The sequence below is a fragment of the Xenopus laevis genome, chromosome 9_10S (assembly GCF_017654675.1).
Source record: "Xenopus laevis strain J_2021 chromosome 9_10S, Xenopus_laevis_v10.1, whole genome shotgun sequence".
Lineage (NCBI taxonomy): Eukaryota > Metazoa > Chordata > Amphibia > Anura > Pipidae > Xenopus > Xenopus laevis.
In genome coordinates this window covers 116,381,580-116,405,845 of record NC_054388.1, presented here as the reverse complement: position 1 = coordinate 116,405,845, position 24,266 = coordinate 116,381,580, and the positions used below count along the sequence as shown (strand labels likewise).

General features: G+C 39.2%; 1 protein-coding gene across 3 annotated transcripts in view; it reads right to left on the bottom strand.

The window, feature by feature from the left end:
- LOC108704181 overlaps positions 1 to 24,266 on the bottom strand; it is a 48,716-nt gene that overhangs the window by 6,376 nt on the left and 18,074 nt on the right. For all 3 annotated transcript variants that reach the window (XM_041578575.1, XM_041578573.1, XM_041578572.1), the window contains exons 2-10: positions 18,513 to 18,842; positions 18,050 to 18,349; positions 16,564 to 16,851; positions 15,724 to 15,852; positions 11,329 to 11,421; positions 4,877 to 5,170; positions 4,106 to 4,276; positions 2,948 to 3,250; positions 1,626 to 1,898 (exon numbers count right to left, since the gene is read on the bottom strand). In XM_041578575.1, coding sequence (XP_041434509.1) covers positions 1,626 to 1,898; positions 2,948 to 3,250; positions 4,106 to 4,276; positions 4,877 to 5,170; positions 11,329 to 11,421; positions 15,724 to 15,852; positions 16,564 to 16,851; positions 18,050 to 18,349; positions 18,513 to 18,842 — 2,181 coding nt within the window. The remainder of the gene's footprint in view (positions 1 to 1,625; positions 1,899 to 2,947; positions 3,251 to 4,105; positions 4,277 to 4,876; positions 5,171 to 11,328; positions 11,422 to 15,723; positions 15,853 to 16,563; positions 16,852 to 18,049; positions 18,350 to 18,512; positions 18,843 to 24,266) is intronic.

Below are 24,266 nucleotides of genomic sequence, written 5' to 3'. Positions count from 1 at the left end.
AGAGTGCTACAAAGACGACACTCAGGAGAGTGCTACAAAGAGGAAACTCAGGAGAGTGCTACAAAGAGGACACTCAGGAGAGTGCTACAAAGAGGACACTCAGGAGAGTGCTACAAAGAGGACACTCAGGAGAGTGCTACAAAGAGGACATTCAGGAGAGTGCTACAAAGAGGACATTCAGGAGAGTGCTACAAAGAGGACATTCAGGAGAGTGCTACAAAGAGGGCACTCAGGAGAGTGCTACAAAGAGGACTCTCAGGAGAGTGCTACAAAGAGGACACTCAGGAGAGTGCTACAAAGAGGACACTCAGGAGAGTGCTACAAAGAGGACACTCAGGAGAGTGCTACAAAGAGGACACTCAGGAGAGTGCTACAAAGAGGACACTTAGGAGAGGTCTGCCACGTTCTTCTCTTTTCTCCCAGGGGACAGACATGTGCCCAACATAATTAAGTAACCAGATGGATGAAATCATAAACTGAAGAGCTGCTGAATAAAAAGCTAAATAAGTCAAAAACCACAAATAATCAGACTTTCTCCTTCTTTCCAAACATTCAAACGCTCCTTAAAGACCCACCTGTTTAAAGAAGCTTATTCACTGTACCTTAATTAATCAGTCATTGCTGTATCATAAATCCCAAAATTGCTTCTAAAATCCTAATGTCTCAATTGTACCCTAACCTTTAGTTTGGAAACTCTAATTTGTAGGACCCCCTAATCCTATTGTATCTGTAACCCTTGTTTGTTATCCACAATTTATTCCCTGTTTCTGTGTATCTTGTTGGAGCTGTATAAATAAATTATGATGAAGATATATGTATATATAATAATTCCGAAAAGTACCTGCACTCGTATACTGGTCAATGGTGGTTGCACGGTCAAAGTATAATATCCACAGCACTCCAGTTGTTTTGTCAAACAAATTTATTGACACATCACTCATGTATTCCAATGTTTCAGCCCTCGTTGGGGCCTTTATCAAGGATAAAGTGCAAGTGATAGAAATGTGATTTATATAGACAATTTCCTTTCAAAAAAGGCGCCAAAATGACATATATATATATATTGCTATGTCTTAGAGCGACATCTAGTGGAGAAACCACAATATGTTTTTACAAACACAATCAGTTGTATTATTTGCACCAATAACAACCAACAACCAATTGTCATTTTAGCGCCTTTTTTTGAAAGGAAATTGTCTGTATAAATCACATTTCTATCACTTGCACTTTATCCTTGATAAAGGCCCCAACGAGGGCCGAAACATTCGAATACACGAGTGATGTGTCAATAAAATTGTTTGACAAAACTGCTGGAGTGCTGGTCCATTTTCAACTGTATATATATATATATCATTCAAACAGACCAGCAGTAGCAGGATTTCAGTGAAAAAAGCTAAATATTGTATTTATTGGTGCATATACAGCATTTGCACTCATAAATACAATATTTTGCTTTTTTGAATGGCACATAAAATTTTACCGAGCACCTGGGTATTAAACAGACAAGCAGTGTGCCACCTATGGAATATATATATATATATATATATATATATGTGTATTCCATTTATCTCTCCCATTTCCTCTTACAGAATCTCCTGCAATTCCCATACTCATTCCCCACTCACTTGTTAAGGGCAGGTGTCGGCACTCAGGTTTGGGTAAAGATTCATGTTCCCAGATCACTTTTATCCCAGACTTCAATTCCTGCTCAGAAAATGTTACTTCACTTCTAGCAGTAAACGTTCCATCTGTATTTTCGGTAATTTTCTTCATTTTATTTAGTCTTTTGCCAAGACTTGACCATTGAATTTCAATAAAACGAGGATAAAATCTTTCTAGAGTGAAGATAAACTTTCCTGGTTCCTCTGAGGATTCTTCAATCTTTCCTTTGGGTTTTGCTGGAAAAGAAAAGGAAAAACAGCAACTTATGAAAATATATCATGTAAAGACACACTAAAGGCAGAGATAGTATGGAACATGTTTCTAGTGCATTATAATTAGGGATTTCTAATGGCCCAGTAAAGAGATATTGCAGCCTGTATAGTACATGGAATCTGAAGGAGGGTCAGACCATTTGTTTTATATGACACATTTACATTTACAGACATTCACAACCAGTGACCAGTGATTAGAACAACTTGTATTTTGCAGATTCTCCTGACAAATAACAGGCAATACACAATGTAACACACTGGTCTGTTGTTGTAAATACAAGGCTGATTTTAATTGGCTCAAAGTAGACATCAATGCATGGCGATGTTTATCAAGCCTCAAATATCAGACAATCAGTATCTCTCTGTGACTATCTGGGGATTGGGGGGATGTGTCTGTGCTTGGGGGTGCATTAGTTAGAAATGTTTGGAGAGGCTACATGTGTTGTGCTTGGCGGCTACTGATTGAAGAACTTACCTGAGGTTCCAAAATACCTTGTTTTGGCCCTGCTTTCTAGTCACTGCCTATTCACTATTAATCATACACACACACTAACCAATCACAGTCCTGTCTTCTCCCTCTAGTCTCCTCCTATTCACTATTAATCATACACACACACTAACCAATCACAATCCGGTCTGCCTCTTGTCACCGTCTATTCACAGTTAAAGTGGAACTATCAATTAAATAAATATGTAATATAAGCATAGTACTAAAATTGGAATCTTTCTGAAAACAATTGATTAAACAATTTGAACTGTTGCCAAAATAACCAAGTAATTCTTTTTCTCAGCACGTGGCAGGGTCAGATTTTAATGACAGTTAGATCAGCTGATTCCAGCACAACCACAATCTAACAAAATATCTGATTTTGGCACAATTCCTGCATGTAGAGAGACAGGATTCTGGTGATATTAGAACAGTGAACTCTAATAATCTGCATATTGAATGATGTTACATAGGAACAGATCACCATGATATTTTGGCACAATCATTCTGTAAGTGTGTTATTTACCTTGTTTCTTTGTGATTATTATTGGTGACTGCAGAGACGTATGCCGTACTTGTGCCTCTATGGTGTACAGACCACTCATATTAAGCACATTTTGTGCATTCACACAGGTACTTGTCACATTATATGTCCCATTCTCATTGTCTCTGTTGTAGATCAAATCACTTTTGAGAGTCACAAATTCCTTCCCTGCAGACCCAGGGGAACCTCTCCATTCTACTTGGATATCTTTAGGGTAAAAGTCTTTCACCTCTAGGAAGAAATTCCCTGTTGGGTTCAGATGGATCTCACTGAATTTTGGACAACCTGCAAGAAACAAATATAAATATACATTATTATAATTGGTATTACTAGAAGAGATTTTTCTCAAACTATAGCCCAAGCCATTACAGGTCTCTATAAAAACAAATCACAGCCTATATGGAAAATACAACTTTTTTCTTAAACATTATTTCTAGTAGTAAGTGCCATTGGATAATCATAAACAGAAAAACTACTAAGCTCCACCCTCTGGCTCACTGTGTTCACACACAAACCAAGGGCACACATATATGCTAGGTAACATCAGCCAATGAATGCACAGAATTGGATTTTTTACTCCCACACTACTTCCTGTTTCAGCTGAAGTACTTCCTGTCAGGTGATCAGTAAGCGACACCACAGAACAACACAAAATGGCTCTCAAGGGAAAAGATGTGCAAGGGCAATATTTAGTGATATGTACAAATATAGTAAGAATGGCATTGAGCTTTCAGAAGGTTCCTCTACATATGTTTTTATAAAGGTATTTTTAATATGCAGATACCTTGCTGCTCTCTGATAAATAATTGTGTTCCTATTGTGGTTACACAACGTGTTTGACATGGGAAGAAGCTAGAGATTCTGTGTCAACTGGCTATAAGTAATAAGTAGTTACAAATAAATAAATAAATACACAAATTTTCGCATTTTGCAACACCAAAATGTGTGAAACTGAGTAAAAAATTTGCTGGTAAAAAAATCCACCACAAAAAAAAAAATGTTGCATATAAAAATTGTCTCACATCAAAAATTGTCGCTTTTGTCAAAACTATTTTGACACCCATTGACTTCAATGCGTTTCACAAATGTTCCCAGATTCGCCCATCACCAGTAATAAGTTCAAATGTCCATTTCCTTCACCTGGTTCCTGGTCTCCTTCGTCTGCCGTGTTTCCTTCTATGGGAGCAAATTGCTGAGTTTCTTTATCAATTTGTGTCCCAACCAGTCCTGTTTGTTCTCCGTTCTCTCCAGTATCAGTGGCCCCCGATTCTGAGGTTTCTGTGGGTAAATTCTCATCCTGTGACGTGTTGGCTTATTAAAAGGAAAATGGAAAATATTACTGAACTAATACATTTTTATCATTGATGTCTCAATTTACTGAGTAAGAAGTAACAGTCACATATTCATTGAAGGCTGTATAGTATTTTTGCAGTTATTTCTAGACCACAATTAGACATTCATTGTATTTATTGACTCATTCAGCTTCAGGAAGTCTGTTATGGTTAGTGATATTACATAGTCTCTCAATGTCTCAGTCAATGGAGTTGGTTACTACCAGTAACAGAGCTGAGAGGGATCACTAGGCCTCCTCTTTAGTTAGAGGAGGCCTAGTGATGGTCCCCTTTTCAGCATGTTTCAGGGTCAGATTTTAATGACAGTTAGATCCAATATAACTTTTGGGTGGGATCATTTTCCTGGAAAATGTATTAAGAGTTCACTGAAATAACTGATTCCAGCACAACCACAATCTAACAAAATATCTGATTTTGGCACAATTCCTGCATGTAGAGAGACAGGATTTCTGGTGATATTAGAACAGTGAACGCTAATAATCTGCATATTGAATGATGTTACATAGGAACAGATCACCATGATATTTTGGCACAATCATTTTGGAAGTTTATTATATACCTTTTTTCTTTGTGATTATTTTTGGTGACTGCAGAGACGTATGCCGTACTTTTGCCTCTATGGTGTACGGACCACTCATATTAAACACATTCACACAGGTACTTGTCACATTATACGTCCCATTCTCATTTTCTCTGTTGTAAATCAAATCACTTTTGAGAGTCACAAATTCCTTCCCTGCAGTCCCAGGGGAACCTCTCCATTCTACTTGGATATCTTTAGGGTAAAAGTCTTTCACCTCTAGGAAGAAATTCCCTTGTGTGTTCAGCTGGATGTCCCCGGGTTTTGGAGAAGCTGCAAGAAACAAATATAAATATACATTATTATAGGTGGTATTACTAGAGCAGATTTTTCTCAAACAAGCAAAATTTTAATCTAAAGAAAAACTATAGCCCAAGCCATTACAGGTCTCTATAAAAACAAATCACAGCCTATATGGAAAATACAACTTTTTTCTTAAGAATTATAGTTTTCTAGTAGTAAGTGCCATTGGATAATCCAAAACAGAAAAACTGTCATTTTAACTACTCCACCCTCTGGCTCACTGTGTTCACACACAAACAAAGGGCACACATATATGCTAGGTTACATCAGCCAATGAATGCACAGAGTTGGATTTTTTACTCCCACACTACTTCCTGTTTCAGCTGTAGTACTTCCTGTCAGGTGATCAGTAAGCGACACTGGCCCAGACCAACACAAAACGGCTCTCAAGGGAAAAGATGTGCAAGGGGTAGTGATATGTACAAATATAGTAAGTATGACATCTCAGTGCATTGAGCTTTCAGAAGGAGCCAGTGCTGCACAATAGAACTGGTCTGAGACAGCTATTGTTTCTCCCCTTCTCATTGTACTTCAATAAGACTCAAGTTAGTGTTAAACACGAGAATAGCTCCCAAACTGCTATCTGGTTGGCTGCCCATTGTTCTGTTGATAGGCTGCTGATGGGCAATGGAGGAGGGAAGGGGGAGGGTGATATCACTCCAACTTGCAATACAGCAGTGAAGAGTGACTGAAAATTAGCAGAGCAAAAGTCACATGACTGGGACACCTGGGAAACTGACAATATGTTTGCCCTTTTAAAAAATGTATTTCAGTGCTAAATTCTGTTTCCCTACTATTAACTGATGTATATTGAAAAAACACGTTTCCCACTACAATATCCCTTAAATAGGGCTCTAAATGATATAACATTATAAAAATAGTTGGTAAAATATGTATTCTGAAGGTACCCAACTTGCCTTTTCTATAACTAATCCCTTTCATTCCCTTTATCAGCTTAGTTGCTCTTCTCTGTACTTTCTCTATTTCATTACTGTCCCCCTTATATATTTATATATAGTGATCATATCCCCCTTATATATTTATATATAGTGATCATATCCCCTTATATATTTATATATAGTGATCATATCCCCTTATATATTTATATATAGTGATCATATCCCCTTATATATTTATATATAGTGATCATATCCCCTTGTATTTTTATATATAGTGATCATATCCCCATATATATTTATATATAGTGATCATATCCCCCTTATATAGTTATATATAGTGATCATATCCCCTTATATATTTATATATAGTGATCATATCCCCTTATATATTTATATATAGTGATCATATCCCTCTTATATATTTATATATAGTGATCATATCCTCCTTATATATATATATATATATTGATCCTATCCACTTATATATTTATATATAGTGATCATATCCCTTATATATTTATATATAGTGATCATATCCCTCTTATATATTTATATATAGTGATCATATCCCCTTATATATTTATATATAGTGATCATATCCCCCTTATATATTTATATATAGTGATCATATCCTATTTCCATCATTTCAAGTTAATTTACAAGCAAATTGTCCAATGGGTGAATTACTAGGGAAGACAACGTGCAGCCCTCCATTAGTTGCTAAATTATAATTTATGTCACACGTGTAAGACAACTCTGAACTCATCTCTATGGGGCAAATTCACTAAGCTGCGGAGTTACGCTAGCACAGCCTTCGCCACACTTCGCCGCACTTTGCCTGGCAAATTTTCGCCAGGCCACCGCTAATTCAATAAAATCCAAAGTTGCACTCAGGAGGCGAAAGTTAGTTGCGCCAGCGTTAATTCGTCAGGCTAAGTGAAGTTGCACTAGTGAAGGCTAATTTTCATATGGCGCCAAATATAAATTTGAATGGACGTGTATCCTGCAGCGCATACAGAACATTACACAAGCCATGGGGAACTTAATAAAAGGTTTTATAGGTGTTCTAATGCCCTACACATGTGCCCACAGTATATGTAATGTGCCATATGTTAACAAATTTGGGGGGGAAGGTTGGCACCCTAAAAAACAAAATTTGCATTTTGAATTCCTAGAAGGTCCATAAAAAGAAACAAGACAATACAAGCCAGGGAGGCAGTTTTCCAGACAATGGAAGAACAGAACTCAGTCCATTCCCCATAATTGTGGGTTCCTTAAGATCAAAAATACAAAGGATTATATTTCCACCTATTCCTCAAAAACAAACCAAATGGCCAGTCCAGAGTCATTCTCAACTTGAGAAAACTAAACTTACTGTAACTGTTGAGAGTTCCATCTTTCAAAATGGGATCCATCTCACAGCTCTTGGATCCGATTGGATTGGAGTGGCTTGCAAAATTGGACATAAAAGATGCGTACATTCACATCCCCATCAGAAAATGCACTTCTGTTTGACCTGGCCACTGCACCCAGGGTGTTCACAAAAGTGTTAGCTCCAGTCATAGCAAACGTGACACTATAAGGAATCCAGCTGTTTGCTTATCTGGACGATATCCTCACAAAAGCCCCATCGAAAGACAACCTCATTGCTCATCTACAGAAGGTGGTCTCCTATTTACAATACCTAGGATGTGTGATAAACAAGGTAAAGATTTAATTACTTTCCTGGATTTTTTGGGTTTGACAATCAACACAGTGGTATACAATCTCAGCCTCGTGGCCAGGAGAGAGTTAAATATTGTACATACTGTAAACACTTTCCTAGCCAAAGCTATCCAACCATCAGAGAAATGTCAAAAGCTAATGGTAAAGTTAATCTCTACTATGGGCTGCATGAAATGGGCCCAATTCCACACAAGGATATTTCAGAATGACTTCCTGAAAATATGGGATCAGGGTTATCGAATGCCTCACCAACCTATTCACCTAGATCCAATAACAGTACAATCACTGTATTATGGTTGAAAAATTCTGCTAACCTACAACAGCCAGTGTCCCTTCTCCAACCAGAATGGGTTATAGTGACAACAGATGCCAGCAAGTGGGGCTGGGGAGCTCAATCTGCGGAACTCAAGACACAGGGTAGATGGGCACCCTCAGAGATCTCAAGATCCTTCAACTGGAAAGGACTGATATACTTCCAACATCTCCTCCTCCACAAACCAGTCATGATCAGATCAGACAATTACATATCAGTGAGATGTCGGAACAAGCAAGGAGGAACCAGGCCAAAAAGCTTATTAGACTTGGCCATTCTTATATTCTCATGGGTGGAAAATAACCAGACTTGAGAGCAGAACATATACCAGGAATTCAGAACATACTGGCAGACAGATTGAGCAGGTCCACTACCCATCCAGGGGAATGTGAGCTCCATCAAGCAGCATTTCCATTATCCAGGAGAAATGCGGGCTGTTCTGCCTGGACCTGATGAGCATTGAGCAGGAATAAAAAAAACTAATGACTTTTCTATCTTGGACCACAGATCAGAAGGCCTTAATGATGGATGCATTTTCCTTCCAATTGGAATTTCACAGAGCATACATATTTTCCCCCATCCCCTTAATCCGAAGGGTTCTGAGAAAGATAAAGAAGGACCAAGCAGAAGTAGTACTGGTAGCCCCCTGGTGACCAAGGAGACCACGGTTCTGCCAGATCATGATGCTCTCCAAAGATCAACCACTCAAGTTTCCATGCTGGAAGAATCTGCTAACACAAGGCAAGATAGTTCACCCTCACCAAACCAAATGGGCATTAACAGCATGGCTTTTGAAAGGATGGATCTAGCCTCATCAGGACTTTCAAAAGGCTCCACCTCCACACTAATGGTGGCTAGAAAACCTTGCACCCTGCAAAGAAATTTTGCAGTGTGAGAAAAATTGTCCAAATGGTGCAAAGAAAATAAATCCAGTCCCTCGCTACATCAGAAGTCAATAAAGAAAATAGCCATGCAGAGGTAGCACCCACCCTCAAAGACTCAGAGGAGTGTTGGTACCTACCAATATTTGGGGTATACCATCCAAAGAAACCAGGACAGATTAGAGTGGTCTTTGATTCCAGCGCCAAATTCAAAGGTGTTTCCCTAAATGACATTTTCCTAAAAGGCCCTGACCTCAATAATAAACTTCTGGAAGTACTCCTTCATTTTCGCAAAGACTCTATTGCCTTTATTGCAGACATTCAACAAATGTTTCATTGTTTCCTTGTTAGAGAGACAGACAGAATCTTCTTGAGATTTTTCTGGTTCCGAGACAACAACCCTTCCAAGGACATCATAGAGTACCATATGAGGGTGCACATCTTTGGCAACAGTCCTTCGCCTGCAGTTGCGATCTACGGGCTCAGATGCTCTGCTCAAGAAAGTGAGGTAGAGTATGGGTCAGATGTCAGGCAATTGGTAGGAAAAGACTTCTATGTAGATGACTGCTTAAAATCGCTACCTTCAAGCGAAGCTGCTATCAGTCTTCTCAAAAGAGCGCATGAAGCACTTGCCTGCTCCAACCTCAGGCTTCACAAAATAGCTTCTAACAGCAAAGTAGTCATGGAAGCCTTCTCTTCACAAGACTATTCAAATGATCTAAGAGACTTAGACTTGGGAGCCAACTCTTAACCCATACAACGGAGCCTCTGGCTTCTGTGGAACTTAAAGTCTGATACATTTGCCTTCCAAGTAAACAGGGAAGAAAAACCCTTCACTCACAGAGGTGTTCTGTCCACAATAAATAGCCTGTATGATCCTTTAGGATTCGCTGCTCCTGTCACCATACAAGGTAAAGCACTTCTAAGAGGCTTAACCCTCGATACATCCAATTGGGACACCCCACTGGCTCCTGACAAAAAGAATTTGTGGGCAGAATGGAGAAGTTCTCTAACAACTCTTTCCAACCTCTGCGTTACTAACTTTGTTGGAACAACCAAGGAATTGCATATTGCCTCGAACATCAATGCTATGGATGTAGAGAGATACTTAACTGATCAGGATTGCATCTGGACATTCAACCCACCTCACTCTTCTCACATGGGAGGAGCTTGGGAAAGGATGATCGGCATAGCCCGAAGGATCCTCAATTCCATATTCCTACAAGTGGGAACTGCAAGGCTCACCCATGAGTCTCTAATTACATTCATGGCTGAAGTTTCAGCTATTATAAATGCCATACCACTTATTTCTGTCTCAAATGACCCAGAAGATCCTTTCTTGCTTACACCTGCCACTCTGCTTACTCAAAAGACTGAGACAATTAGTGTTCCTTCTGGAGAGTTTACTACCAGTGGAGACAAGTACAGTGTCTCGAAAACACCTTCTGGGATAGATGGAGAAAACAGTTTATCTCCACTTTACATCCACAAAACAAGTGGCAAACTACCAAACCCAATCTCAAACTTGGTGAGGTTGTTCTTGCGAAAAGACTGTCAATCACAGAGAAACTAATGGCCCTTAGGTCTCATCACAAATACATTTCCAAGTGAGGATGGGAGAGTCTGCAAAGTTGAGGTCAAGACCTCCAAGCAAGGAGAAACCAAATTGTTCCTCAGACCAGTGACTGAACTGACTTTACTGTTGTCTCCTGAGGAATAAAGTGGTGGCATCTATAGACGCCAGATGGGGAGTGTCATGTCTCCAGCATAAGCTTCTACCATGCTATCATATTCCACAATTCATTTGCTCGGAGCTCCCTCCTAAGGACACTTCCTGTAAGTGCACAAGGTCACTTCCTATATCCATTTTACACCTCCATAATGCTTATGGTAGAATTTGGACTAATCAGGCTACCATAGTCCCACCATGTGACCTAGAGCAATGCCTTGTGGGAGCCAGGACTCCATTTTACAACCATGCTGTGGAAGAAGCACTTCCCCTTTGCTATCCAGTAAAATCTACAGACTCCAGTTCACAGTATCTTTATTGGAGTGTGGGGAGGTTTAGCTGTATGTCGAACTACACACTGCCCCAGGGTAATACGTAGGGAGGACAGAACATTTCTCAATAACCTGAACTTTATTACAGTATTGATTGTGTTCCTTGTGTATGTTCCTTGTGTGTGTTCCTTCTGCTAATGGTTCAGGGCATCAGGGCCCCAAGCATTGTCTAGTAGATTTAATGTAATAGTAATGGAACCCTTTAATGGTTCCATAAAACGAAATACAATGTGATGCTGACACACATACCTCCATGCTCCATATTATTTTCCATACTGGAGCTATTAATAAAAGGATCAGTTTCGCTGCCCCAATGAGTCGTCAGTTCAGTTCCTTGGACATCTGTAAAGCAAAAAGGTTCGGATGAGGAAAGGAAAAAGACCAACGAGATTCCTTAATTTTTGTTCTGCTTTTATAGATCAGATCATAAATATAATATCATATACTATGAAAGGAAAACTGTATCACCAAAATGAATACTTAGGCAACAGATAGTTAATATCAAATTAAGTGACATATTAAAGAATCTTAACAAACTGGAATATATATTTAAGTAAATATTGCCCTTTTACATATTTTACCTTAAATCCCCATTTCATGATGGTCTATGTGTCCCTCAGAGATCACCTGACCAGAAATACTGCAGCTCTAACTGTAACAGGAAGAGATCACCTGACCAGAAATACTGCAGCTCTCACTGTAACAGGAAGAGATCACCTGACCAGAAATACTGCAGCTCTAACTGTAACAGGAAGAGATCACCTGACCACAAATACTGCAGCTCTAACTGTAACAGGAAGAGATCAGCTGACCACAAATATTGCAGCTCTAACTGTAACAGGAAGAGATCACCTGACCAGAAATACTACAGCTCTAACTGTAACAAGAAGAGATCACCTGACCAGAAATACTGCAGCTCTAACTGTAACAGGAAGAGATCACCTGACCAGAAATACTGCAGCTCTAACTGTAACAGGAAGAGATCACCTGATTAGAAATACTGCAGCTCTAACTGTAACAGGAAGAGATCACCTGACCACAAATATTACAGCTCTAACTGTAACAGGAAGAAGTGTGGAAGCAAAAGACACAACTCTGTCTGTTAATTGGCTCATGTGACCTAACATGTATGGTTTGTGTGCACCGTGAATCCTAGGATCCCAGGGGGTAGCTCTTATTTTTTATAATGGCAATTTTCTATTTAGGATGATCCAATGGCACATAGTACTAAAAAAGTATATTATTATGAAAAGCATCAGCAGGAAAATCTTACTTTCTACCGCAAGAACGAAGAACATTTGTCTAGAATTCCTAGAAGGTCCATAAAAAGAAACAAGACAATACAAGCCAGGGAGGCAGTTTTCCAGACAATGGAAGAACAGAACTCAGTCCATTCCCCATAATTAATCAAAAATACAAAGGATTATATTTCCACCTATTCCTCAAAAACAAACCAAATGGCCAGTCCAGAGTCATTCTCAACTTGAGAAAACTAAACTTAACATTTGAGAGTTCCATCTTTCAAAATGGGATCCATCTCACAGCTCTTGGATCTGGGCGAGTGGCTTGCAAAATTGGACATAAGAGATGCGTACATTCACATCCCCATCAGAAAATGCACTTCTGTTTGACCTGGCCACTGCACCCTGGGTGTTCACAAAAGTGTTAGCTCCAGTCATAGCAAACGTGACACTATAAGGAATCCAGCTGTTTGCTTATCTGGACGATATCCTCACAAAAGCCCCATCGAAAGACAACCTCATTGCTCATCTACAGAAGGTGGTCTCCTATTTACAATACCTAGGATGTGTGATAAACAAGGTAAAGATTTAATTACTTTCCTGGATTTTTTGGGTTTGACAATCAACACAGTGGTATACAATCTCAGCCTCGTGGCCAGGAGAGAGTTAAATATTGTACATACTGTAAACACTTTCCTAGCCAAAGCTATCCAACCATCAGAGAAATGTCAAAAGCTAATGCTAAAGTTAATCTCTACTATGGGCTGCATGAAATGGGCCCAATTCCACACAAGGATATTTCAGAATGACTTCCTGAAAATATGGGATCAGGGTTATCGAATGCCTCACCAACCTATTCACCTAGATCCAATAACAGTACAATCACTGTATTATGGTTGAAACATTCTGCTAACCTACAACAGCCAGTGTCCCTTCTCCAACCAGAATGGGTTATAGTGACAACAGATGCCAGAAAGTGGGGCTGGGGAGCTCAATCTGCGGAACTCAAGACACAGGGTAGATGGGCACCCTCAGAGATCTCAAGATCCTCCAACTGGAAAGGACTGATATCCTTCCAACATCTCCTCCTCCACAAACCAGTCATGATCAGATCAGACAATTACATATCAGTGAGATGTCGGAACAAGCAAGGAGGAACCAGGCCAAAAAGCTTATTAGACTTGGCCATTCTTATATTCTCATGGGTGGAAAATAACCAGACTTGAGAGCAGAACATATACCAGGAATTCAGAACATACTGGCAGACAGATTGAGCAGGTCCACTACCCATCCAGGGGAATGAGAGCTCCATCAAGCAGCATTTCCATTATCCAGGAGAAATGCGGGCTGTTCTGCCGGACCTGATGGGCATTGAGCAGGAATAAAAAAACTAATGACTTTTCTATCTTGGACCACAGATCAGAAGGCCTTAATGATGGATGCATTTTCCTTCCAATTGGAATTTCACAGAGCATACATATTTTCCCCCATCCCCTTAATCCAAAGGGTTCTGAGAAAGATAAAGAAGGACCAAGCAGAAGTAGTACTGGTAGCCCCCTGGTGACCAAGGAGACCACGGTTCTGCCAGATCATGATGCTCTCCAAAGATCAACCACTCAAGTTTCCATGCTGGAAGAATCTGCTAACACAAGGCAAGATAGTTCACCCTCACCAAACCAAACCAACGGACGTAACTACGCAAATTCACTAACGCACGCATTGTACTGAACGCTACCTTTTACGCTAGACTTCCTCGCCACCTCAGACCAGGCGAAGCGCAATAGAGTAGATAGGGATTGCTTCAAAAAAAGTTCAAATTTTTTCCCATAAAACGCTGGCGTTTTTTCTATATTATGGGTGATAGGCTGAAAAACATCGAAAAGATTTTTGGGGCTCCCTTCCTTCCCCCCTACATTTCCTGACTCATGGCAACTTAACTATACAGTGGGCACATGTGTAGGGCAAAAAAAAATTTGTAGGTAGGTTTGAAGGTTTCCCAGGCATTTGTAGTGATTGTACGTATTCCTCCATTGAAATTTGAATTTGGCGCCGTATGCAAATTAACCATCGCTAGCGTAACTTCGCTTTGCTTAGCGAATCAATGCTAGCGCAACTTCGCAACCTTACGCTACCCCTGAGCGCAACTTCGGATTTTAGTGAATTTGCGGAGCGCTAGCGAAACTACGCCTGGCGAAGTGTGGCGAAGTTACGCCTGGCGCAACTACGAATCTTAGTGAATTTGCCCCCATAGTATTTAACCGCAGCCCTTTCAGGAAATGATTATTTTCATGTTTATTGCTATGCAGCAGAGGGGACATTAGAGGGCGCCCTCTATAGCAGACCAGATAGTATCCTATGCCTATGGGATGATACAGCATGTGGAGCAGAACTGGCAACTTCTCATCTTGTTGGTTATATGGCAATAAGATTTGTTCTTATTGGTTCAGGAATGTGACTGACAGTGTTGCTTCACAGAATGGTTATTTTATCTGTTTTGTGAAACTGAGCTTTTCATTTTGTGGAAAGAATGAATCTTGTTCTATAAAATCTTGTTTTCTGTCACAAATATCTATTTTGTCAGTCAAATCTAGCTTGACAAGCACTAGTTACTTACACTATTATATATTATGTCCAAGTTTTTTTTACATAATTCATTCTGTAAGTAACTTTGTATATGAGTGCGTCCGTTACATGGAGGTTATACATTTGTGAGACAGATTGATTGTTAAACTGTACAGAATGGAGTTTGTGATATAATGACATCCTTTTGTGCACTAACCAGATTTTGTTCTAATTCTTTAATAAAAATAAGTCTTTTGTATATTTTATTTTATCTGGGTATGGTCACAAATACTTATATACTATGAGAGACATTCATTCTGTGTATTAGGGATAGTTTTGTAAACAGAATGTATTTGGGACAAATGGCACCCCATAAGGGAGGGTCTTGTGCCACTAAGGATAGAGATGGTCTGTGCCCCCCAACACTCTGCACCTCCATCTGTCCCCCATCTATCAGACCAATCAGATTTCAGTATCTGTAGGGCACCTAGAGGTTTTCAGAGGCACTGAGCTGCCACCCATTTACCCCACACACCTGCCCAACACACCAGTGAGATCTCACCACTGCACAGTATTATAGATCCACTCAGCAGCACATGGTGACACTTAGACTGTAAGCTCTTCTAGACAGGTTCCTTCTTCTCACTGTGTCTCTTACCACATGGCACTTAATCCCCTGTGGGTACATTTACTTACAAAGTACAGCCCTACATATCCTAGCAGCAATATTAACATTACACGTATTTCCAATAAGCACAGACTCTTAGATTTCACTCTGACTGCATTTCACACTGGAGCCTGGGCAGCCCATCCAGTGACCAGTATATTAGACCTTGCCTACCTTCTTCATCCCCTGTAGTGAAACAACATATTTTCTTCTTCTTTGTGATCAGAATGGCAACAACTACCACCATCAGAACAACAGCAGCTATTATTGTTGTTATTATTAGTGTAATACTCCCCTGAGCATCTGGAAAGAAAGAGGACAGACAATAGTTACAATCTGGGTTTCATTGAATATTATTATCTGAATATTTACTGTGTATTGATTGATTGTCCAAAAGAATAAGGGATAAGGTCTTTAAGAGGGAACACATGTCTCTGTCTCTTTGGTCTCCACCTGTTGTTTGGGTTGGATGTGCTGGAAGGATTTATTGAGGAGAAGAGTGAGCCCCAAAGTAACTGATGTATAAATAAAGTCATGAAAACTGGGACCCTGTGAATGAAGTGTTAGGGCACCCTGTCATAGAAATCATTAGGAGTATAAACTAGGGAAAGCTACCTCATAAAAGCAGTTGTTGCGCCACTGAGGAGAATTAATGTGGCACAAAACAAAATGTGAGGACCACAATTTGAAAGAGACTCAAGCTAATTTTATAGGGTCCCAACAAGAAGAAACTAGAGTGGCTTACTAGTGACCCATGATAACCACACAATATTGAGGGTCATGTGGGCTACGGTTTCCAAAAAAGCACATTTAAACAATCTTTTAATATCACCCTATTGAATAGGCATACACTTGTGGGTACATTGTGCTAATGTAGGCCCCTAAGGTAGGGATGAGTTTGTACCTATAACTTATAACTGCATCTCATCACACTTTCCAGCATGCTATGGGTTGTTCAGATAGTGACACTTTATTAGCCCCATAACTAATAATTAAAAGACAATAATTGCTCACCTGTGAGTTGCACGGGCACTTTGAGCACAAGAGGTTGGGTGAGGGCCTGATGTTCCACCACACAAGAGATCTCCATCCCCTGACTCTCAGCTGTTGGGAGGAACCGGAAGAAAGACTCCAGAACATAACTGTTAATCCTCTTTATCTCGGAGGCTTCCACATGACTTCCATTTGCTAACCAACTCACAGCAATGGATTCTTCTGGGTAATACCCCCACACTCGGCACATCAGAGTCTGTTCCTTATTCTCATAAAACGGCTCATGACTGATCTTTATGAAGGGAGCAACTGGAAGTGAAAGCCAAATTATTACTCAGTCTTTAAATAATGTCATATTACATGTTACATTTAGTGCGCCCCCAATAGAGGAGGAGGAAGCCCAAAGCACAAAGCCACAATATAGAGCAAGTTGGGCCATGGGACCCATGAGGAGCTGTCTGCTCCACCAAATATTCATGCAGATAACAAATTTAGAAACACAAATGTGAAGAATGTGACAGAACTGAGACTCATTTCACAGACTGGCCACCTACCCAACCACCTATCAACTAAACTTTAGAGACTCATCTCAGAGACATTGAAAAAGGCGCACAGATAGAGAACTTGATTATTTGTACTACAAACCTGACATTTACTTATTTTATACGGTTAAATACTTTTTGTTTTTGGGTACTTATATTCCATATCCTGAAAAAAAGACTTTAGTATTTCCACTATTTTCACTCACAGTTACTTTGAAATATTTGAATTTTTTTGGACAATTTTTATATACAAGTATATGTCACAATGATGGGAAGTAGATATGCCCCTAGTTATGCCAACTGGTTTTTGACTATGGAAAGATTACTTTTTTAGATCTTAACTGGGAGCAATAGAGTATACAGACTTGCCAGATAAGGTTTGAAATGAGCCTTGTAAGAGAAGTATTGGATTCCCTTGGAAGTACAGCGGAAGGTCCAAAGGCTTGCAATTCATATAACGGGATGGTAAAGTACAAAAACCTTAGTATAACTTGAATGGACACTAAGTCCAACTGTGAGGAGCTTCATCTGACAAGAGACCTTCACACCCAATAAATTGGCCCTCCCTTTATAGTTGTGGTATCATGGTACTAAGCTAATAAATGGAGTAAGGCTTTGTTTGACCCACCATACACTACGCCCCTGTCTTCTTCTTACTATGGTGTACTGTGGTACCAAAGTTGAAACTTCCAAATGGTTGTCCGTTTTATTGGCCACCAAAGGGATGGACAGACACTCCTTGTTTTATTTAGTAGCTTAATGCACAAAATGTTTTAATGTCCTTAATATAATGATGGAAAAATCTGCGGTTGTCTTGAGCTTAACTGGGTAAACAGGGAAAATGAAGCTCCTTCACATTTGTTCCTTGTGAGTGAGATAAACAGAAGAGTTTTAGAGTTTTATTACACTGAAGAGCTTGAAAGCTAATTATGAAAATGGAATAAAAACTGAAGCTCCTTCATTACCTGCATAGATCAGTTGGAAGTCCTCCTGGAGAGGGACAATGAGAGAGAAATGTTGGACCTGGATAGAGAAGATCTGGTCCCTGTTCTCCTTGGTGGGTACAATGGTCACTGTGCTGGTTGTACTGTGGGTGCCATCTGGGTCTCTCTGGGGCTTATTCACAGTAACACCAGGTAATATCTCCCCATCTCTCAGCCATTTAACATCAAGATCCAGGGGGTAGAAGCCAGTGATGGAGGCTCTCAGGTCACTTTCCTTATTCTCAACCACTACTTTATTAGAAATTGAGATGCGAGGGGGGGCTGCAACAGGTAAAAATATCATTTCAGTCATATCAATTTATTATAATGATCAAAATCTTATGGTAAACAAAAGTGCCCATTGCACCCCCCCCCCCGAAATACATGATAATGAAACTCATATAACTGGACAAAATAGTAAATTAAAGTAACATTTTATTTGTACCTTGAATTGTCAGTATAATCTCCTTTGCTTGCTTCTCTGGGCTGTAAGTGACTGTACAAGTGTATCTCCCACCATCAGATACCTGTGTATTAGACACAGACAGAGAGGCCTCTCCCCATGGGGCTGTAGTTGAGTTTAGGGAGAGTCGGGGATCTGTTGTGCTCACTTCATTGTCATATGTCAGTTTTCTCCTTCCATTGAAATCCCAGTGTATGGCCAAGAATTTTGGATCAGCAGGGAATTTATTCACTTGGAATGTGCAGGGAATAAGGATGTCGGATCCTTTCTGGGCAATGTGGGGGGAAGGAGCAGTCACCTCCAGAACAGCACCTGCAGGAGGAGAGATGAAGCAAATAATATATGAAGGGGGCAATAGGGGTTAATCTGCCCCTATGGCTTTAAGGCCCTACCCTTTTCTCAGTTACCAGGCAAAATCTTGTGTAGCTCAGTGTTATTGGCCAAGAGGTGTAATGACAACTTCCTGCCACCATAGGCGGAGGGTAATTTTTTTGTTTGGGGAGGCTAATTAAAGACAAAAAAAATTGTCGCCCATTTACTTCTATATATTTCAGCGAATTTCTGCCGTTCCGTGAATTTTTGACAAAATGGGTCAAATCACTACCCAGAATGCTTCATAAATGCAGTGCCAATATCATGTGTATTACCCCTTAATCATGTGGCAGAATATATGCAGTGCCAATGCCATGTATAATGCCACCTGAACACACTGCAGGATAAATAAATTGCCATATTAATGGATAATGCCCTGAGAACATTTGGCAGAATACAGTGTTATATCCTTGTATAATACACAAAAGCCATGAATATCTTGTAAATTATATCCCTATAAACAGTGAGTTCTGATGTCATCAGTTATAAACGGTGAGTTCTGATGTCATTTCTGTCACATGACTCACTAGAATTTGTGTATTATAATAAATAAAGTTCCCCCAGTTGTAAAATATGAGGATATTAGAAGTTACCTCGGAGTTCCATGACCTGTATAAAAACACTCGGCCTTCGGCCTCGTACTTTTATATGGTCATGAAACTCCTCAGTAACTTATAATATCCTTATATTTTACAAGAGGGGGTACTTTATTCACTATATAATAACCAGTGGCATAGCTAGAAGATACTGGGCCTCAAAGCAAAATCATATCAAAGCCCCTTGAACTTTGGGAATATGACCAACATAACCATATACTGAAAATTATACCCAGTTCACATAGCAGAAAATGACAGTACCAATTCCATGAATAATGGCAATAAAACATATGAGAAATAAAGTGTGAATTCAATGTGTCATACCCCAGAATATGTCCAAATAAATAAAGAGGCAGTTATAGGTATAGTGCCACTTGGAGCACACACTAAAGAAAATACTGTGAATTATACATATAATACACCTATAAAAACAATAAAATACATACATCAAAATGCTGTTTACCAGTTATTCTCTCTCCTCTCTCTGATCTGCCTTTCAATTTGTTTTTGTTCACTTTACATTGTCTTAAAGGACAAGGAAAGTGTAAAATAGAATAAGGCTAGAAATGCTGTATTTTGTACACTAAACATAAACATGAACTTACTGCACCACAAGCCTAATCAAACAAATGATTTATGCTTTCAAAGTTGGCCACAGGGGACTGTCATCTTGTAACTTTGTTATACATCTTTGCCTGACCCTGACCCTGCACATGCTCAGTGTGGTCTGGGCTGCTTAGGGATCGTCATAAACAAAGCTGCTTGAGTTCTGCATGGCTGGGAAGTAAGGCGGGGGCTCCCCCTGCTGTACATAAGTATGATTGTTTCCCTGCAGAGCAGTTAGGGACCGTCTGACAATTCCTATCCACAGCAGTAAATGAAGGGACAATTTCACTGCATACAGTCAGGTTTCTTATAAAAACAGTACACATTTTTTAATTAAAGTTTATTGGAGATAGGTTTCTTATTCATTAAAGAAACTAAAAATTGGATTTTAGTTTTTTGCCTTTCCTTGTCCTTTAACACAGCAATTGGGAAAAGCTTTCCAGGTATTGTTGAACTATAACTCTCAAAATGCTGCAGCCTTTTAGCCACGGGTGGGAGTTCTAAAGCAAGATCATTTGGAGAGTGTCATTTTGCCTTTTACACTTGGCTGCAGTAATAGGAACAGCTGCTGAATTTACTATTACAAAAAAATCCAGATAAAATAATAAAACCCAATAATACAAGCTTCCCCAGACATCCTTCTCTAGTAGTTTACTGTGGCTGCAACAAAACAAGTGGTAGCTGGCTTACCTTAGTAGTGAAGCAAAGCAATTTTCTATTTGGAAGCAGGAAGCAACTTGACCCCTCCTACTCCATTCTGATTGGACAGGCAACAGTAACAAGGCTGTTCATGATGTTACCAACCAATCATAAAGTAGGAGGATGCTCAGCCTTCTGCTTACTATCCAATCGGAAGGTAGAAGGGGGTTTCGTCTTCGCAAATGCCGTCTCTCCAGCTGCACTGACAGCTTTACATTATGGAGATTCGCAGTGAGTCTGTGTGAAGTGTGAACCAGGGAAACATTTTCTACAGTGTCAACCTGTTCTGGAAGTTTGACACTGTTGGTTTGGGGAGGCTTAGCCAACCCAAGCCTTCATTATTATCCGCCCCTGCCTGCCACACTGCACTATAGTCATACCTCCTAACATTTTGGAAGTAAAAAGAGGGACAAAAAAATTTTTCGCAGCTATTTTTTTTAGCGCAGCAATTTTTTTGACCACACCCCTTTCTGTGGCCACACCCCCTAATTACCATGTTTGTTTTACAAAATTTGGCAGGTTATGAAAGTTTGAAAATATTTCTTCTCATCTAAACTGTGTTTTTGTGTCTCAAAATTGTTACAAAGTATCTTATTTGCACCTGTTGGCTGTTCTGGGCTCTCTGCTAAAAGCCAATTAAGTGAGAAACTTTGTTTCTTTTTCTGGCTGTTCGGTGCAGAGAAAAGAGGGACTTTCCAGTACAAATGAGGGACTGCGGGTTGAGTACTGCAAAATAAGCCAATGACGTTCTCCGCACTGCCCTTTCAATTTGTCAAAGAATGCATCAAATCCTCGCTTGGGTAAACCGCTATCCCAACATCTGGCAAAAATTGAAGGATGAGGAGAGCACTTCTCAATAGCAAAACGCTGTGGTTATGTTTATTAAAGGCTACTACACGACATGTTTCGGGTCATTACATACCCTTTCTCAAGTGTAACAAACACAGAACAAACAGGGCTATAAAAGCCCTCCCATCAAGTGAGAAATTAGTCAAAGGGGCGTGCCATCAATTAAGTTAACATCATATGAAAAAGAAGCAATTTTTTTAAAATATCTAGAAACATTATTGTGTTAAAAAACTTTTGAAAAAAGTTTAATGTCCATATATCCATAAATCAACATAGATTGTGCTTTAAAATCTTCTGTGTTCCCATCAGTGCTGTAGAATAATGATATAAATACACACTATTTAAAAACATATAAAATCCACATGAGTACAAGGCATATAGAACCTAATGCTGTTCTTATCTTGTCTTTTTCGAAACAATGTATTACAATCACATACTGTATCAATTCCTAATGTAACATAGTATTATACTTGATTAACCTGCAATGGACAGGATCCTCTATTCAATTTGACATAGCTATTAATTCACCGTTTATTTAGCTTGTCTTTATTATCAGCATTAGATAAATCTTACCATATACTTTATTCCTCTATGTTGAAGTAAATTCAAGGCCTGCAAAATCAAAAAGAAAAGAAAAGTACAATATAAAATATTTTATAGAAATGGTTTTAAACTCCAACTGTCATTTAACCCATCCGGGGTTAGTGTATTCAGCCTTTTTATCCATTTCCCTTCTGCCTGAAGTAATTTTTTCTGTCTATCCCCTCCTCTTATATTAATAGCAATCTCTTCTAACAGGCACCACCTAAGTTGCGTTGGATTATGTCTATGTTCATAGAAATGTCTCGATACCTGTGTGTCATTCTGTGTTCCTTCTTTAAAATTTCCGATGTAACCTCTATGTTCCTGGATCCTTTTCTTAACTTCTCTTTTTGTTTGACCCACGTATCCCATGCCACAAGGACACTTCAACATATAAACCACATACATCGAATTGCAAGTGGCATGACATTTTATGTTGATTTCATGTCCCTTTGTTGGATGATAAATCTTAGCTCCTTTCATTATTGACGAGCAGCAATTACATCCTAAACACGGAACTGTTCCATATTTAGGTTTACCGAAGAATTTTCTTTTATTAGGTCTTGTGTCCGAAGCGCAAAGCATATCTTTTAATGTACGACGACGTTTATAGCAAAATAATGGCGGCTTAGCAAACAACTGACCATATTGTCTGTCTGTTTGTAGTAACGGCCAGTATTTAGTGATCACCTTTTCTATTCTATCACTATGCTGACTATACGTGGATACAAATGCTGTTCTTTGTTCACTCACATTTTTCTGTTTTTTGACTAGTAGGTCGTCTCTTAAAAGTGAATCTGTTTCTTTAATGGCCTTATTAATAGACTCAGGTCTATAACCTTTTTCCAAAAAACGATTGACGAGGACCTCAGAGGCCTCCGCATATCCTTCTGAGCTAGAAGAAATCCTTTTTGCCCTCATAAACTGTCCCTTAGGTATCGCTCTTTTCACTTAAGGGCTATGATAACTTTTGGCGTGTAGAAGGTTATTTTTATCTACTGCTTTTCTGTACAGGTCAGTTTGTATTATCCCTTCATTTAGAGACATTTTAACATCCAGAAAGTTCAGCTCTTTTTGTGAACATTCATACGTGAATTTGATGGTACTATGGCTTCGATTACCTCCTCCATCATATTCACTAGGTCAGCCATAGGGCCAATCCAAACAAGAAAAATGTCGTCCACGAAACGAAAGTATCTCAAGGCTGAATACACTAACCCCGGATGGGTTAAATGACAGTTGGAGTTTAAAACCATTTCTATAAAATATTTTATATTGTACTTTTCTTTTTTTTTGATTTTGCAGGCCTTGATTTTACTTCAACATAGAGGAATAAAGTATATGGTAAGATTTATCTAATGCTGATAATAAAGACATGCTAAATAAACGGTGAATTAATAGCTATGTCAAATTGAATAGAGGATCCTGTCCATTGCAGGTTAATCAAGTATAATACTATGTTACATTAGGAATTGATACAGTATGTGATTGTAATACATTGTTTCGAAAAAGACAAGATAAGAACAGCATTAGGTTCTATATGCCTTGTACTCATGTGGATTTTATATGTTTTTAAATAGTGTGTATTTATATCATTATTCTACAGCACTGATGGGAACACAGAAGATTTTAATCTATGTTGATATATGGATATATGGACATTAATGTTTTTTCAAAAGTTTTTTAACACAATAATGTTTCTAGAAATTTTTAAAAAATTGCTTGTTTTTCATATGATGTTAACTTAATTGATGGCACACCCCTTTGACTAATTTCTCACTCGATGGAAGGGCTTTTATAGCCTTGTTTGTTCTGTGTTTGTTACACTTGAGAAAGGGTATGTAATGACCCGAAACGTCCTGTAGTAGCCTTTAATAAACATAACCACAGCGTTTTGCTATTGAGAAGTGCTCTCCTCATCCTTTAATTTTTGGACTGCGGGTTGAGCTGTCAAATGAGGGACTGTCCCTCCAAAAAAGGGACAGTTGGGAGGTATGCTATAGTGAGTGTAAGGAGTGGCCTCTTCTTCTTT